Here is a 17707-nt window from a genome sequence, read left to right on the forward strand (position 1 = left end):
CTTCGAGAGATATTAAGAATATTGTCCTTTTAAGCTTACTAGCTTATAGTAACTTCCAACAGCATAAGAGCATAGAGATGTAAATTCATATCAACTAGTTGTCTTATATATGGATGGTAGTACAAAGTAGTGATCCCAGCATTGATGTCAAGTCTATACACACCGTAAGAAAGCCCAGCATATACCTTCTTACTGATTGATGCAAGACAGGGATGATTATGACAGGATGGAAGCGGTGTAAACAGATTGCGGTATACTTTTAAAATCACAAATGGCTGTATATCCAGCACTAGTACTCACTGTTATGTGGTAGATGAGCAGTGGTGTAGTTTCCTCTGAGCGTAGTTAGAAAACTTGCACTTAGTGCATATGCACGCAGGTGAAATCTAGTGTCTCTGATACCGCCCTGTTTGTTTGTCGGATAGGATTTCTTTGCTGAAAATGTCTTTGTTGAAGATAGAGTCTGGCCAAACTCTTCTAAATGATAAGAAGCTGTGTGAGTAGAGTAGATATGTTAGTAACAACTGGTAAGCTTCAACGCGTTTCACCCATAGATAGGGCTTTTTCAAGATAATCATCTTGAAAAGTTTTAGCAAAGAAATCCTATCCGACAAGTAAACAGGGCGGTATCAGAGACACTAGATTTCACCTGAATTAGTATAATGGTTAGAGCAGCAAATTAAGACTTTGGCAAGTCAAGTTCGATTCGCATTACGGGGCAATACATTTAAAGAATTTTCTCTGATATTACGTGAGGTAAGGGTAATTCCTTCCCTCAGAATTAGAAAGCAGTTGTCAGTATAGTTCACGTCCTTTAGATTTTTCAAAGGAAGTTGTTCAACTCTTTCTTCCAAGCAGGCGTTGTCCAAATTTTACTGTTGACTGGGATTTTATTCCAACTTGTTCGTAGTTCCCAAATAAGAGGGAACCTTCAGACCTATTTTAGATCTCAAGGGTCTAAACAAATTTTTCGGAGTACTGTCCTCAGATGGAAGATATTCGTTCCATTCTTCCGTTGTTCCAAGGGGGTCAATTTATGACAACCATGGAGTTAAAAGACACATATCTGTATGTTCCCGTTCACAGAGATCATCACAAGTTCCTAAGGTTTACCTTCCTGGACAGACTCTGCCACTTTGTGGCTCTTCCCTCCGGTCTTGCCACAGCTTCCAGGATTTTTTCAAGGGTTCTGGGATCACTGTTGACGATGCTTCGGTTAAGGGGCATTGCATTGGCGCAATATCTGGACGACATCCTAGTCCAGGCGCCATCCTTACATAAAGCAAGATCTCACACGGACACGGTATTATCCTTCCTGTGGTTTCACAAGTGGAAGGTGAATTTGGGAAAGAGTTCCTTAGTTCCAAATGCAAGGGTAACTTTCTTCTGAACCATACTAGACTCCCTGTCTATGAAGATTTTGCTGACTAATATAAGGAAACTAAAGATTATCAATGCTAGTCTAGTCCTTTAGTCCTCTTCTCAGCCATCAGTGGCCCAGTGCATGGAGTTAATCGGGCTGATGGTGGCGACAATGGACATCATCCCGTTTGCTTGCTTCCATTTCAAACTTCTACAGTTTAGCATGCTCAGACAATGGAACAGAGATTATGTGGTCTTGTCTCCTCGATTACTACTTGAGCAGAAGACAAGGGATTCTCTACTATGGTGGTTGTTTCTGGATCATCTCTTCTAGGGAATCTTTTGCAGACCATTTTAGTGGATTGTGGCAACAGATGCCAGCCTTCTACGGGGGGAAGCAGTCTGGGGCTCTCTAAGGGCTCAGGGAACATGGACTCGGTTGGAGTCTGTTCTACCCATAAACATTCTGGAACTGAGAGCAATCTACAATGCTCTTCTGGCCTGGCCCCAGTTAGCCTCAGTACAGTTCTTCAGGTTCCAGTCGGACAACATAACGTCAGTGGCTTACATCAATCATCAGGGTGGAACGAGGAGTTCCTTAGTGACGACAGAGGTATCCAAATTAATTTAGTGGGCGGAGGCCCATTCTTGCTGCCTGTCGGCGATCTACATCCTAGGGGTGGAAAACTGGGAGGCGGATTTCCTGAGCGGACAGACCTTTCATCCGGGGGAGTGGGAACTTCATCCGGAAGTGTTCTCCAGCTTGATTTTCAAGTGGGGTCAGACGAAATTAGATCTCATGGCATCGCAACAGAATGCCAAGCTCACAAGATACGGGTCGAGGTCCTGGGACCCCCAGGTGGAACTGATAGATGCTCTGGCGGCCCCTTGGATCTTTAATCTAGCATACCTGTTTCCTCCGTTTGCTCTTCTTCCTTGAGTAATTGCTCAAATCAAACAGGAAAGGGCATCAGTGATCTTCATAGCACCGACCTGGCCTTGCAGGATTTAGTATGCAGATCTGGTCGAGATGACATCTCTACCACCCTGGAGACTTCCGTTGAGGAAAGTTCTTCGGATTCAGGGGCCCTTCCTTCATCCAAATCTAGTTTCTCTGAAGGAACGTTTACTTTTATTCAAACAGGGATTTTCTGACTCTGTCATAGAGACCATGATTCGGGCTCGTAAGCCTGTAACTAGAAGGATTTACCATAAGATTTGGTGTAAATGTCTCTATTGGTTTAATCCAAGGGCTACCCATGGAGTAGAGTTAGGATTCTTAGAATTTTGCCTTCTCTCCAAGAAGGTTTGGAGAAAAGGTTTCTGGACGAGTTCCCTAAAGGGGCAAATCTCGGCATTATCTATTTTGTTACAGCAATGTCTGGCGGCTGTTCCAGATGTACAATCATTCTGTCAGGCCTTGGTCAGGATCAGGCCTGTGTTCAAATCAGTTGCTTCTCCATGGAATCTTTATTTAATTCTCAAAAATTTTCAAGGGACTCCATTTTGAGCCTATGCATTTCTTAGATATTACAATGTTATCTTGGAAAGTTTTATTTCTTGTTACTATTTCTTCTGCTCAGAGAGTGTCAGAGCTCTCGGCATCACAGTATGAGTCATCTTACCTTATTTTCCATTCAGATAAGGTAGTTTTATGTACTAAATTAGGATTTCTTCCTAAGGTTGTTTCTGATCGGAACATTAATCAGGAGATTGTTGTTCCTTTCTTGTGTCCTAATCCTTCTTCCCAGAAGGAAAGACTTCTGCAGAATTTGAACGTGGCCATGCTTTAAAGTTTTACCTGCAGGCTACTAAGGACTTTCATCAGTCTTTTTCTTTGTTTGTGGTTTTCTCAGGAAAACGTAAGGGACAGAAAGCTATGGCTAATTCTTTCTTTTTGGCTGAAGAGTATCATACGTTTTGCATATGAGAGTTACGGCTCATTCCACGAGGGCTGTTGCTTCCTCATGGGCATTCAAAAATGAAGCTTCTGTGGAACAGATTTGCAAGGCTGCAACTTGGTCCTCTCTTCACACTTTTTCAGAATTTTACAAATTTGACACTTTTGCCTCGGCTGAGGCTGCTTTTGGGAGAAAGGTTCTTCAAGCAGTGGTGCTTTCCGTTTAGGTTATCTGTCTTGTCCCTCCCGTATCATCTGTGTACTTTAGCTTGGGTATTGAATCCCATTAGTAATTAAGATGATCCGTGGACTCGTGTCTTAAAAAAGAAAAGAAAATTTATGCTTACCTTATAAATGTATTTCTTTCTTCTGTTAAGTGTGATCAGTCCACGGGTCATCATTACTTGTGGGATATTATCTGCTCCCCTACAGGAAGTGCAAGAGGATTCACCCAGCAGAGTTGCTATATAGCTCCTCCCCTCTACGTCACCCCCAGTCATTCTCTTGCACCCAGCAACTAGATAGGTCGTGTGAGAGGACTATGGTGATTATACTTAGTTTTATATCTTCAATCAAAAGTTTGTTATTTTAAAATAACACCGGAGTGTGTTATTACCTCTCTGGCAGAGTTTGAGGAAGAATCTACCAGAGTTTTGCTATGATTTTAGCCGGAGTAGTTAAGATCATATTGCTGTTCTCGGCCATCTGAGGAGTGAGGTAAACTTCAGATCAGGGGACAGCGGGCAGATGAATCTGCATAGAGGTATGTAGCAGTTTTTATTTTCTGACAATGGAATTGATGAGAAAATCCTGCCATACCGATATAATGTCATGTATGTATACTTTACACTTCAGTATTCTGGGAGAATGGTAATTCACTAGAATTACACTGTAAGAAAGACATAAAGCTGTTTAATAACTAGAGATTATGTTTAACGTTTTTGCTGGAATGTAAAATCGTTTTCATTTACTGAGGTACTGAGTGAATAAATGTTTGGGCACTATTTTTCCACTTGGCAGTTGCTTAAATCTGTTTTTTCTGTCAGTTTCTGTTCTCCCTCACTGCTGTGTGTGTGGGGGAGGGGCGCTTTTACTATGCATCAAATATTTCAGTCAGCAACTTAGTTTGACTGAGATAAAAACGTTTATTCTGTAATTTGTTTCCTGCTTTCAGAAATTGTTATCTTTGCTAATGGGATTAAACCTTTGCTAAAGTTGTGTTGTTTAATTGCTGAGGGGAACAATCCTTTGCTAAAACTGTATATTCTGACAAAGATTGATGCTATAACTTAATTATTTTAACTGTTATAATTTTTTTCTGTGCTTCTTAAAGGCACAGTTCGTTTTCATATTATTTGTAAATTACTTTGAAAAGTATTTTCAAGTTGCTGTTTATTTGCTAGTGTGTTAAACATGTCTGATTCAGAGGAATATCTCTGTGCTATATGTGTTAATGCCAAAGTGGAGCCCAATAGAAATTTATGTACTAAATGTATTGATGCTACTTTAAAAAACAGTCAATCTGTACAAATTGAACATATTTCACCAAACAACGAGGGGAGAGTTATGCCGACTAACTCGCCTCACGTGTCAGTACCTGCATCTCCCGCTCAGGAGGTGCGTGATATTGTAGCGCCGAGTACATCTGGGCGGCCATTACAAATCACATTACAAGATATGGCTACTGTTATGACTGAAGTTTTGGCTAAACTACCAGAACTAAGAGGTAAACATGATCACTCTGGGGTGAGAACAGAGTGCGCTGATAATGCAAGGGCCATGTCTGATACTGCGTCACAGTTTGCAGAACGTGAAGACGGAGAGCTTCATTCTGTGGGTGACGGTTCTGATCCAAATAAACTGGACTCAGACATTTCAAATTTTAAATTTAAGCTTGAGAACCTCCGTGTGTTACTAGGGGAGGTATTAGCGGCTCTGAATGATTGTAACACAGTTGCAATCCCAGAGAAAATGTGTAGGTTGGGTAAATATTTTGCGGTACCGACGAGTACTGACGTTTTTCCTATACCTAAGAGACTTACTGACATTGTTACTAAGGAGTGGGATAGACCCGGTGTGCCTTTCTCACCCCCTCCTATATTCAGAAAGATGTTTCCAATAGACGCCGCCACACGGGACTTATGGCAAATGGTCCCTAAGGTGGAGGGAGCAGTTTCTACTTTAGCTAAGCGTACCACTATCCCAGTGGAGGATAGCTGTGCTTTTTCAGATCCAATGGATAAAAAATTAGAGGGTTACCTTAAGAAAATGTTTGTTCAACAAGGGTTTATATTGCAACCTCTTGCATGTATTGCGCCTGTCACGGCTGCAGCAGCATTTTGGTTTGAGTCTCTGGAAGAGACACTTCAATCATCCACACTAGATGACATCACACACAAACTTAAATTCCTTAAGTTAGCTAATTCATTTATTTCAGATGCCGTAGTACATTTAACTAAACTTGCGGCTAAAAATTCAGGATTCGCCATTCAGGCACGCAGAGCTCTGTGGCTGAAATCCTGGTCAGCTGATGTTACGTCTAAATCTAAATTGCTTAATATTTCTTTCAAAGGGCAGACCTTATTCGGGCCCGGCTTGAAAGAGATTATTGCTGACATTATAGGAGGTAAAGGTCATGCCCTGCCTCAGGACAAGGCCAAAGCCAAGGCTAGACAGTCCAATTTTCGTTCCTTTCGTAATTTCAAAGCAGGAGCAGCATCAACTTCCTCTGCACCAAAACAGGAAGGAGCTGTTGCTCGCTACAGACAAGGCTGGAAACCTAACCAGTCCTGGAACAGGGGCAAACAGGCCAGAAAACCTGCTGCTGCCCCTAAGACAGCATGAATTGAGGGCCCCCGATCTGGGACCGGATCTAGTGGGGGGCAGACTTTCCCTCTTCGCCCAGGCTTGGGCAAGAGATGTTCAGGATCCCTGGGCGTTAGAGATCATATCTCAGGGATACCTTCTGGACTTCAAATCCTCTCCCCCAAGAGGGAGATTTCATCTGTCAAGGTTGTCAACAAACCTAACAAAGAAGGAAGCGTTTCTACGCTGCGTACAAGATCTTTTATTAATGGGAGTGATCCATCCAGTTCCGCGGTTGGAACAAGGACAAGGGTTTTACTCAAATCTGTTTGTAGTTCCCAAAAAAGAGGGAACCTTTAGGCCAATCTTGGATTTAAAGATCCTAAACAAATTCCTAAGAGTTCCATCGTTCAAGATGGAAACTATTCGAACATTTTTGCCCATGATCCAAGAGGGTCAGTACATGACCACAGTGGATTTAAAGGATGCTTACCTTCACATACCGATTCACAAAAGCCATTACCGGTATCTAAGGTTTGCCTTTTTAGACAGGCATTACCAGTTTGTAGCTCTTCCATTCGGACTGGCTACGGCTCCAAGAATCTTCACAAAGGTTCTGGGCACTCTTCTGGCGGTACTAAGACCGCGAGGAATTTCAGTAGCTCCGTACTTAGACGACATACTGATACAAGCTTCAAGCCTTCAAACTGCCAAATCTCATACAGAGATAGTACTGGCATTTCTAAGGTCGCATGGATGGAAAGTGAACGAAAAGAAAAGTTCTCTCTTTCCACTCACAAGAGTTCCCTGGGGACTCTGATAGATTCTGTAGAAATGAAGATTTACCTGACAGAGGACAGGTTAACAAAACTTCAAAGTGCATGCCGTGTCCTTCATTCTATTCAACACCCGTCAGTAGCTCAATGCATGGAGGTAATCGGACTAATGGTAGCAGCAATGGACATAGTTCCTTTTGCACGCCTACATCTCAGACCACTGCAACTGTGCATGCTAAGTCAGTGGAATGGGGATTACTCAGATTTGTCCCCCACTCTAAATCTGAATCAAGAGACCAGAAATTCTCTTCTATGGTGGCTTTATCGGCCACATCTGGCCAGGGGAATGCCATTCAGCAGGCCAGACTGGTCAATTGTAACAACAGACGCCAGCCTACTAGGTTGGGGCGCTGTCTGGAATTCTCTGAAGGCTCAGGGACTATGGAATCAGGAGGAGAGTCTTCTTCCAATAAACATTCTGGAATTGAGAGCAGTCCTCAATGCTCTTCTGGCTTGACCCCAGTTAACAACTCGGGGGTTCATCAGGTTCCAGTCGGACAACATCACGACTGTAGCTTATATCAACCATCAGGGAGGGACAAGAAGCTCCCTAGCAATGATGGAAGTATCGAAGATAATTCGCTGGGCAGAGTCTCACTCTTGCCACCTGTCTGCAATCCACATCCCGGGAGTGGAGAACTGGGAGGCGGATTTCTTAAGTCGTCAGACTTTTCATCCGGGGGAGTGGGAACTTCATCCAGAGGTCTTTGCCCAAATACTTCGACGTTGGGGCAAACCAGAGATAGATCTCATGGCGTCTCGACAGAACGCCAAGCTTCCGCGCTACGGGTCCAGATCCAGGGATCCGGGAGCGGTCCTGATAGATGCCTTGACAGCACCATGGACCTTCAGGATGGCTTATGTGTTTCCACCTTTCCCGATGCTTCCTCGATTGATTGCCAGAATCAAACAGGAGAAAGCATCAGTGATTCTAATAGCGCCTGCATGGCCACGCAGTACTTGGTATACAGATCTGGTGGACATGTCATTCTGTCCACCTTGGTCGTTACCTCTGAAACAGGACCTTCTGATTCAGGGTCCTTTCAAACATCAAAATCTAACTTCTCTGAAGCTGACTGCTTGGAAATTGAACGCTTGATCTTATCAAAGCGTGGTTTTTCTGAGTCAGTTATTGATACCTTAATACAGGCTAGGAAGCCTGTTACCAGAAAGATTTACCATAAAATATGGCGTAAATACCTATATTGGTGCGAATCCAAAGGTTACTCTTGGAGTAAGGTTAGGATTCCTAGGATATTGTCTTTTCTACAAGAAGGTTTAGAAAAGGGGTTATCCGCTAGTTCCTTAAAGGGACAGATCTCAGCTCTGTCCATTCTGTTACACAAGCGTCTGTCAGAAGTTCCAGACGTTCAGGCTTTTTGTCAGGCTTTGGCCAGGATTAAACCTGTGTTTAAAGCTGTGGCTCCACCATGGAGTTTAAACCTTGTTCTTAACGTTTTACAGGGTGTTCTGTTTGAACCCCTTCATTCCATTGTTATAAAGTTGTTATCTTGGAAAGTTCTATTTTTAATGGCTATTTCCTCGGCTCGAAGAGTCTCTGAGTTATCAGCCTTACATTGTGATTCTCCTTATTTGATTTTTCACTCGGATAAGGTAGTTCTGCGTACTAAACCTGGGTTCTTACCTAAGGTAGTCACTAACAGGAATATCAATCAGGAGATTGTTGTTCCATCCTTGTGCCCAAATCCTTCTTCGAGGAAGGAACGTCTTTTGCACAATCTGGATGTAGTTCGTGCCCTTAAATTTTATTTACAGGAAACTAAAGATTTTCGACAAACGTCTTCCCTGTTTGTCGTTTACTCTGGTCAGAGGAGAGGTCAAAAAGCTTCTGCTACCTCTCTCTCTTTTTGGCTTCGTAGCATAATTCGTTTAGCTTATGAGACTGCTGGACAGCAGCCTCCTGAAAGAATTACAGCTCATTCCACTAGAGCTGTGGCTTCCACTTGGGCCTTTAAGAATGAGGCCTCTGTTGAACAGATTTGCAAGGCTGCAACTTGGTCTTCGCTTCATACTTTTTCCAAATTTTACAAATTTGACACTTTTGCTTCCTCGGAGGCTATTTTTGGGAGAAAGGTTCTTCAGGCAGTGGTTCCTTCTGTATAAAGAGCCTGCCTATCCCTCCCGTCATCCGTGTACTTTTGCTTTGGTATTGGTATCCCACAAGTAATGATGACCCGTGGACTGATCACACTTAACAGAAGAAAACATAATTTATGCTTACCTGATAAATTCCTTTCTTCTGTAGTGTGATCAGTCCACGGCCCGCCCTGTTTTTTAAGGCAGGTAAATATTTTTTAAATTATACTCCAGTCACCACTACACCCTTGGCTTCTCCTTTCTCGTTGGTCCTTGGTCGAATGACTGGAGGTGACGTAGAGGGGAGGAGCTATATAGCAACTCTGCTGGGTGAATCCTCTTGCACTTCCTGTAGGGGAGCAGATAATATCCCACAAGTAATGATGACCCGTGGACTGATCACACTACAGAAGAAAGGAATTTATCAGGTAAGCATAAATTATGTTTTTTTGAGACGATGAGTCTACGGCCCGCCCTGTTCTTTCAGACAGGTTGTGGGTTATTGTAAACTTCAGACACCTGCACCTTGGCTCTTCCTTTCTTTTCCTAACTTCGGTCGAATGACTGTAGTGGGAGGGAAGGGATGAGCTATTTAACAGCTCTGCTGTGGTGCTCTTTGCCTCCTCCTGCTGACCAGGAGGTGAATATCCCATTAGTAATTAAGATGATCCGTGGACTCATCGGGTCAAAAAAAGAAATACATTTTCTTTTTTTAAATGTTTTACAGGTTTCTTTTTTAAACTGTTGATTCTTTTTTCATATGCATGATGGATATGTAGACTTTACTTGCTTTGTGTTTCCTCGCACAGGGATGTGAATACAGCAGTGATGGAATTGCTGATCATGACGTATGCGCTAAAGACCTCCTGTGCCAAGAACATTATTGGGGTAATCCCTTATTTCCCATACAGTAAGCAGAGCAAAATGCGTAAGAGAGGGTCCATCGTCTGTAAGCTGCTGGCCTCCATGCTGTCTAACGCAGGTAACAACCATAAAAAATTATTGTGTTTTGTTTTTTTTGTCAACTGAGGAATGAAAATTAATTCCTACCTCTTCATAAAAAGAGGTATTCTCTCTTCTAAACTAGTTAAAGGGCCATTATAGTAAAAAATTTACATACTCTAGTTTGTTTGGACATTTAATTCTAGCACAAGCAACCTTGTGATGCTATGTGTTTAACGCCCGCACACCAATAACAAAGCCACCTTCTGTTTCTGGGAATTGTTTGTTTCAGCACCATTAAAACAGACCTGACACTTTCCCATTGTGTGCTAAACATACTGGGGGTGGTTTACTGTAATTGAAGGCCGACAGTCGCGAAGGAATTGCATGTTATGTGTTTAGTATCACTCAGATTTATACTAAGACTTGGCCTTCTATCTAATATTTACAGTAAGCTAAATGTGCAAGGAAAAAGTCTATCATGAAATGTGTTATATACATAGTAAGAAAAAGAAGCACTCAGCCAGGAACAAACAATGGCTCAGTAGCTTGATCTTATAGCAAGATAAATGGCAGAATCTAACCCAGAACCAAACAACATCTTTCCCTGGAAAGAAAGAGATAAGTTTGGATTTAGAAACCATATCAGCTGACCAGGACTTAAACCACAAAGCCCTTCTAGAAAGAACTGCTAATTAATCTTAATTATGTCAATAACTGCATCTCCAATGAAAGCATCGGCAGGCTTCAGGAAACTCGAGAGGTTAAGAAAATCCTTACTAGCAGACAGGTTGGATTTGATTTTAAATCACTAGTCAGACATTAGATATGTATAGACAGATCATCAAAATTAATGAAATTATTAGGAGGCAATTTTTTTTTTTTAAACAAATTGCAGCTGTCTGCCAGTACCCTTTATGGCGGCAACTAGGTAGAGAGGGGAGGGTTAGAGAACTGTTTGGCTAAGGGGGATCCAACACTGCGGAATAAATATATATATATATATATATATATATATATATATATATATATATATATATATATATATATATATATATATATATATATATATATATATATAAAGAGTGCACTCGCCAGGACTTTTCAAAGTTATATTCCAAATATATATATATACTTTCTATTTTAGTTCTTGCAGACTTTCTGCCAGTACTTAAGATGGCGGTGACAATTGTGAGGTGGGGGAGGGTAGAGAGTTGTTTAAGGGGGGTCAGGGAGGGATCAGGGGGTGGGATGTATCAGGTGGGAGGCTGATCTTTACACTAAAGCTAAAATTAACCCTGCAAGCTACCTAATTAGCCCTTAACTGCTGGGCATAATACAAGTGTGGTGCGCAGTGGCATTTAGCGGCCTTCTAATTACCAAAAAGCAATGCCAAAGCCATATATGTTTGCTATTTCTGAACAAAATGGATCCCAGAGAAGCATTCACAACCATTTGTGCCATAATTGCACAAGCTGTTTGTAAATAATTTCAGTGAGAAACCTAAAGTTAGTGAAAAAGTGAACGATTTATTTTTATTTGATCGCATTTGGCGGTGAAATGGTGGCATGAAATATACCAAAATGGGCCTAGATCAATACTTTGGGTTGTCTACTACACTAAAGCTAACCCCACAAGCTCCCTAATTAACCCCTTTGCTGCTGGGCATAATACACGTTTGGTGCACAGCGGTATTTAGCGGCCTTCTAATTACCAAAAAGCAATACCAAAGCCATATGTCTGCTATTTCTGAACAAAGGGGATCCCAGAGAAGCATTTACAACCATTTGTGCCATAATTGCACAAGCTGTTTGTAAATAATTTCAGTGCGAAACCTAAAATTGTGATAAGTTTTTGAAATAGTGAACGATTTTTTTTAATCACATTTGGTAATGAAATGGTGGCATGAAATATACCAAAATGGGTCTAGATCAATACTTTGGGTTGTCCGCTAAAAAAAAATATATACATGTGAAGGGTTATTCAGGGATTCCTGACAGATATCAGTGTTCCAATGGAACTATCGCTAATTTTAAAAGAAAAATGGTTTGGAAATAGCAAAGTGCTACTTGTACTTATTGCCCTATAACTTGTAAAGAACATGTAAACATTAGGTATTTCTAAACTCAGGACAACATTTAGAAACTATTTAGCATGGGTGTTTTTTGTTGGTTGTAGATTTGTAACGGCTTTTGTGGGTCAAAGTTGGTGTGTTTTTTTCTTTTACAAGATACGACGAGTCCATAGATTTCATCCTTAGTTATGGGATATCGCCTCCTGGTCAGCAGGAGGAGGCAAAGAGCGCACCACAGCAAAGCTGTATATATAGCTCCTCCCTTCCCTCCCACTCCAGTCATTCTCTTTGCCTGTGTTAGTGATAGGAAGAGGTAAAGTGAGGTGTTAGTTTAGATTCTTCAATCAAGAGTTTATTATTTTTAAATGGTTCCAGTGAGTGCTATTTTTCTCAGGGTAAAGCTACAGGTTTTTCAGCAATGGGAACTGGGGAGATTCTACATTCTCTCTGCGCCTCCCATACTGTTTGCTGCCCTGCTGATCGTCTTAGCAGATATTATCTAAGACCCTGTTTGTCCCCACAGATCTGCAGGAGGTGATGAAAAGGACCTCTTCTCCGTGTGGGACAAGTTCATGCTGCACTCAACATTGAGGTATGTACAGTCTTTTGATTCTGGGGAGACGGTGTAGCTCAGAACAGACTGGCCATTATTTCCTGCACCAGGAAGGGGTAATCAACTTGCAAGGGTAATTTATATGCATGGATGTTTCTCCCTTTATTATATGAGCTGGAGAATTCAGCTGTGAGGCGATAACAGTGGGCTTTTTAAGTTTTAGCCCGGTTGCATTACAATTGCACATTGAATGTGGGCTTGACGCTGGGGACTGTTTAGGGAGTTCTTACTCCAATTATTATGCCTTAACATTTGACAGGCACAGGACATTTCAAGGGGCACATTGTTTATTCAAAAGTTGTTTCTATCCGACATTTGTATTCCCCATGCGGTCTTTCTTATCGGGCGGGGCTTAGCGTTTGCGTGCTTAGCCGCGCAGTTGGTATTCCGGGTTCCAACGGCAGTGTACCTCGAGGCTCCGGTGTTTCCCAAGTCCGCTTGTTCAGTCATATTCACAAGCGGTCTTAGGCACGCAGTTCACGGAGTGCTATTTGTTGGCTCATGGGGACAGGTAGGCGCCGCAGCAGAACTGTGGCTAGGTGAAATGTGTAAATTTCTGTCCCTCAGGGTTTTCAAACATTTAGCGTGTAGATCATATTAGCTGCTTGCTTAAGAAAAGCTAGTGTAACCTAACTGTGCTTCCTTGCTTTTTCATGTAGAGTGCTGAGCAGTAAAAATTGTACCGTTTTATTTTTTAAAGGCGCAGTACACTCGTTTTTTTTCAACATATTTGTTTTCATTTATATTAGCTGCTTACTTGTTATTTTATTTACAGTTTATCTCAGTACCACAACCAATATTGCCTTTGCTTATCTTTTGTCATGGCTGACCTTCAGGACAGCACATGTTCTATGTGTTTAGATGCCAATGTGGAACCCCCTATTCCTTTTTGTCCCTCATGTACTGAGAGGGCTTTACAGTTTAAAGAATACATTTTCTTTAATGCAAGTATATCTAAGGATGTTTCTCAGACTGATAAGACTCAGGGTATGCCGCAACTTTCTCCCCAAGCGTCACAGCCTTTAATGCCCGCTCAGGCGACGCCGTGTTCTCCAACTGCGTCTGCTTCATTCACTCTGCAGGATATGGCTGCAGTTATGTCATCCACCCTTTCAGAAGTTTTATCTAAGTTGTCAGCATTGCAAGGCAAACGCAGTAGGAAAGAGGCCCATGTGGGCCCTGCAACTTCTGATGCTTTGATGGCGATCTCCGATGTACCCTCCCAGGGCTCTGAATTGGGGGGTATGGAGGCTCTGTCTGAAGGGGAACTGTCTGACTCAGGAAGTGCATTGCCCCCGACAGATTCGGACGTAATGTACTTCAGGTTTAAGCTTGAACACCTCTGACTTTTGCTACGAGAGGTTTTGGTGACTATGGACGACTGCGACTCTATTGTGGTTCTGCCAGAGAAATTGAGTAAGATGGACAGATATTTGTAGGTTCCTTCTTATTCTGAACTTTTTCCGGTTCCTAAGAGAATTTCGGACATTATTGCAAGGGAATGGGAAACACCGGGTATCCCGTTCTCCCCTTCCCCTATTTTTAAGAAGATGTACCCTATAGCTGACACCGTTCGGGATTCTTGGCAGACGATCCCTAAGGTGGAGGGAGCTATCTCTACCCTGGCTAAGCGTACGACTATCCCTATCGAGGACAGTTGTGCTTTCAAAGACCCCATGGATAAGAAGTTGGAGGGTCTTCTCAAAAAACTCTCATCAAGGGTTCCTATTGCAACTGGCGGCCTGCATTGTAACAGTCACGACTGCGGCTGCTTTTTGGTTTGACGCCCTAGAAGAGTCTCTTAGGACTCAGACTTCTTTGGAAGAAATACAGGATAGAATTAAGGCCCTTAAGCTGGCTAATTCTTTTATTACGGATGCTTCCTTTCAGATCACCAAATTGGCAGCTAAGAGTTCGGTATTCTCCATCTTAGCACTAAGAGCCTTATGGTTAAAATCGTGGTCTGCGGATGTGGCCTCTAAATCCAAGCTTTTGGCTATTCCTTTCAAGGGCAAGACCCTGTTCGGGCCTGACTTGAAAGAGATCATTTCGGACTTTACGGGAGGTAAGGGTCACTTCCTCCCTCAAGATAAAACATCTAAGCAAAGGGGACGTCAGATTAATTTTCGTTCCTTTCGAAATTTCAAGGGAGTCTCCTCTTCCACTAAACAGGAAGGGAATTATTCACAAGCCAAGTCCACATGGAGACCCAACCAGTCTTGGAACAAAGGGTAAACTACCCAAGAAGCCTGCTGCTGCTACCAAGACAGCATGAAGGGGTGGCCCCCGATCCGGGACCAGATCTAGTAGGGGGCAGACTTTCTCTCTTTGTCCAGGCTTGGATAAGAGACGTAGACTATTTTAATCCTGAGATTAAAAAATGGTGTACACTGGGTAGCATTCTTGCCTAAGGGATGCTGGCTTGAGAGTTAGAACAAAGATTCTTAGGAGGAATAACGGTAATAACTGTAGCAAATTAAAATATAACCTTTATTAAGATAGAAGTTAAAAACTGCTCCACAAACAAACATATATAGTTACATTAAAAACACAAGATGTGGCTGATATTTAAATAATCTGAGGGTCCACTTGCGTGCAAAAGGATTGCCAAGGGGGTTTATCCTCACCCTAAAATATAATAATTTGTAACTAAGGGGTTTATTCTCACCCTAGGATGTAATGATCCATAGCTAAGTGCAAATTCCCTTAAATAAAAAATTTAAAGTACTGGTGATGGAAAGTCACTATAATAGATATCACACACAACCCACTGCTATTAGTTTATTTTACATGAATTTCTAGCATATTCACATAAATTATGAGTAATTCCTGTGACGGTTGGTTGAGATTATTCTGATGTGCTTTTTGATCAACTCATTGAGTTAGTGTGAAGTTACAGTGTAATTGTTTGATCAAAAGAGGGATAAGAATAATATTCTGTGCTTCTTGTTGTACAGAGTAATATATTTAGATAAACATCTGTTGTGTAGTTCTATTAATATTACTCGATTTCTGAATACCTTAGCTTGGCCTCTCTATATATAACCCTCTATATAAATTCTAATAATAATTGAATATAGACTCTGCAGAGTAAGTTCGTACTTGTGCCATACTGTATAGATATTTGTAAACACTATAAGTGTGTTAATACCGAGTGATGGCAAACTGACTATAACCAGAATTTATTTTATAATGTTATACTTCTCCACAGTAAATCATTGGCAGATCGTGTTATATTTTTTATAACCGTAGTATATTATCACCATGTAATTTTACAAGTATATAACCTCAGGTATACTATACTACTATACTATACTATACTATATTACTATATTACAAATTGTTTGATATCAAGTAAAACCTATACATGGTTTTATAATACTAAATAGTATGAAGTGTGGTTGGCCAATTGTGTTTGCTAATGAGAAGCTCTATTTTGCCTTTCACTGGTTAATGGTACATCGGTATTAGGCTATTTATCCTGCAGACAAGTTGTCCCGGCTTTTCAATATCTAAATATCTGTAGGTTGCTCCTTTAAGAGGATCTGAGTTACTGATAGGCTTGTTGACACACTCGGTCAGTGTGTTCTTATATTTTTTTGGCAATTCTTTTTTACACTTTTAAATATTCTCCCATGGTATAACTTATAAACAACTTCCACAATATTTATATATTACAGGCTTTCAGCCGTTATACTGCGTGAGGATAGAGTAATAGTTATACTATGAAGTTCTATAACAGCTCAAAACATCTTGCTTGTTAAAAGTTAAACAACTAGGCTAGGCCCTATCCTAAGTTTATATAGTAGTGCCATTAGTCCAGTTTTCTTCTGTTATGTGTGATCAGTCCACGGGTCATCATTACTTCTGGGATATTATCTGCTCCCCTACAGGAAGTGCAAGAGGATTCACCCAGCAGAGTTGCTATATAGCTCCTCCCCTCTACGTCACCTCCAGTCATTCTCTTGCACCCAAAGACTAGATAGGAGGTGTGAGAGGACTATGGTGATTATACTTAGTTTTTATAACTTCAATCAAAAGTTTGTTATTTTACAATAGCACCGGAGCGTGTTATTACTTCTCTGGCAGAGTTTGAAGAAGAATCTACCAGAGTTTTTCTTATGATTTTAACCGGAGTAGTTAAGATCATATTGCTGTTTCTCGGCCATCTGAGGGAGGTAAAAGCTTCAGATCAGGGGACAGCGGGCAGTTGAATCTGCATTGAGGTATGTAGCAGTTTTTATTTTCTGAATGGAATTGATGAGAAAATCCTGCTATACCGTTATAATGACATGTATGTATACTCTACACTTCAGTATTCTGGGGATGGTATTTCACCGGAATTACTCTGTAAAAGTACATTGAACCTTTTAATAGGTATTTAATTCATGTTAAACGTTTTTGCTGGAATGTAGAATCGTTTGCATTTCTGAGGTACTGAGTGAATAAATATTTGGGCATTATTTCTCCAACATAGGTGTGTCCGGTCCACGGCGTCATCCTTACTTGTGGGATATTCTCTTCCCCAACAGGAAATGGCAAAGAGCCCAGCAAAGCTGGTCACATGATCCCTCCTAGGCTCCGCCTACCCCAGTCATTCTCTTTGCCGTTGTACAGGCAACATCTCCACGGAGATGGCTTAGAGTTTTTTAGTGTTTAACTGTAGTTTTTTATTATTCAATCAAGAGTTTGTTATTTTGAAATAGTGCTGGTATGTACTATTTACTCAGAAACAGAAAAGAGATGAAGATTTCTGTTTGTATGAGGAAAATGATTTTAGCAACCGTAACTAAAATCCATGGCTGTTCCACACAGGACTGTTGAGAGCAATTAACTTCAGTTGGGGGAACAGTGTGCAGTCTCTTGCTGCTTGAGGTATGACACATTCTAACAAGACGATGTAATGCTGGAAGCTGTCATTTTCCCTATGGGATCCGGTAAGCCATGTTTATTACGATCGTAAATAAGGGCTTCACAAGGGCTTATTTAGACTGTAGACTTTTCTGGGCTAAATCGATTCATTATTAACACATATTTAGCCTTGAGGAATCATTTTATCTGGGTATTTTGATATAATA

The 17707-nt window shown here is 41.3% G+C and overlaps 1 protein-coding gene across 5 annotated transcripts in view; it reads left to right on the forward strand.

Annotated features, from left to right (window-relative positions):
* The window catches only part of PRPSAP1 (phosphoribosyl pyrophosphate synthetase associated protein 1), a 274592-nt gene that overhangs the window by 63717 nt on the left and 193168 nt on the right, over positions 1 to 17707 (forward strand). For all 5 annotated transcript variants that reach the window (XM_053709311.1, XM_053709304.1, XM_053709322.1 and 2 more), the window contains exon 5: positions 9810 to 9982. In XM_053709311.1, the coding sequence (XP_053565286.1) occupies positions 9810 to 9982 (173 nt within the window). The remainder of the gene's footprint in view (positions 1 to 9809; positions 9983 to 17707) is intronic.

Source organism: Bombina bombina, chromosome 1, assembly GCF_027579735.1.
Source record: "Bombina bombina isolate aBomBom1 chromosome 1, aBomBom1.pri, whole genome shotgun sequence".
Lineage (NCBI taxonomy): Eukaryota > Metazoa > Chordata > Amphibia > Anura > Bombinatoridae > Bombina > Bombina bombina.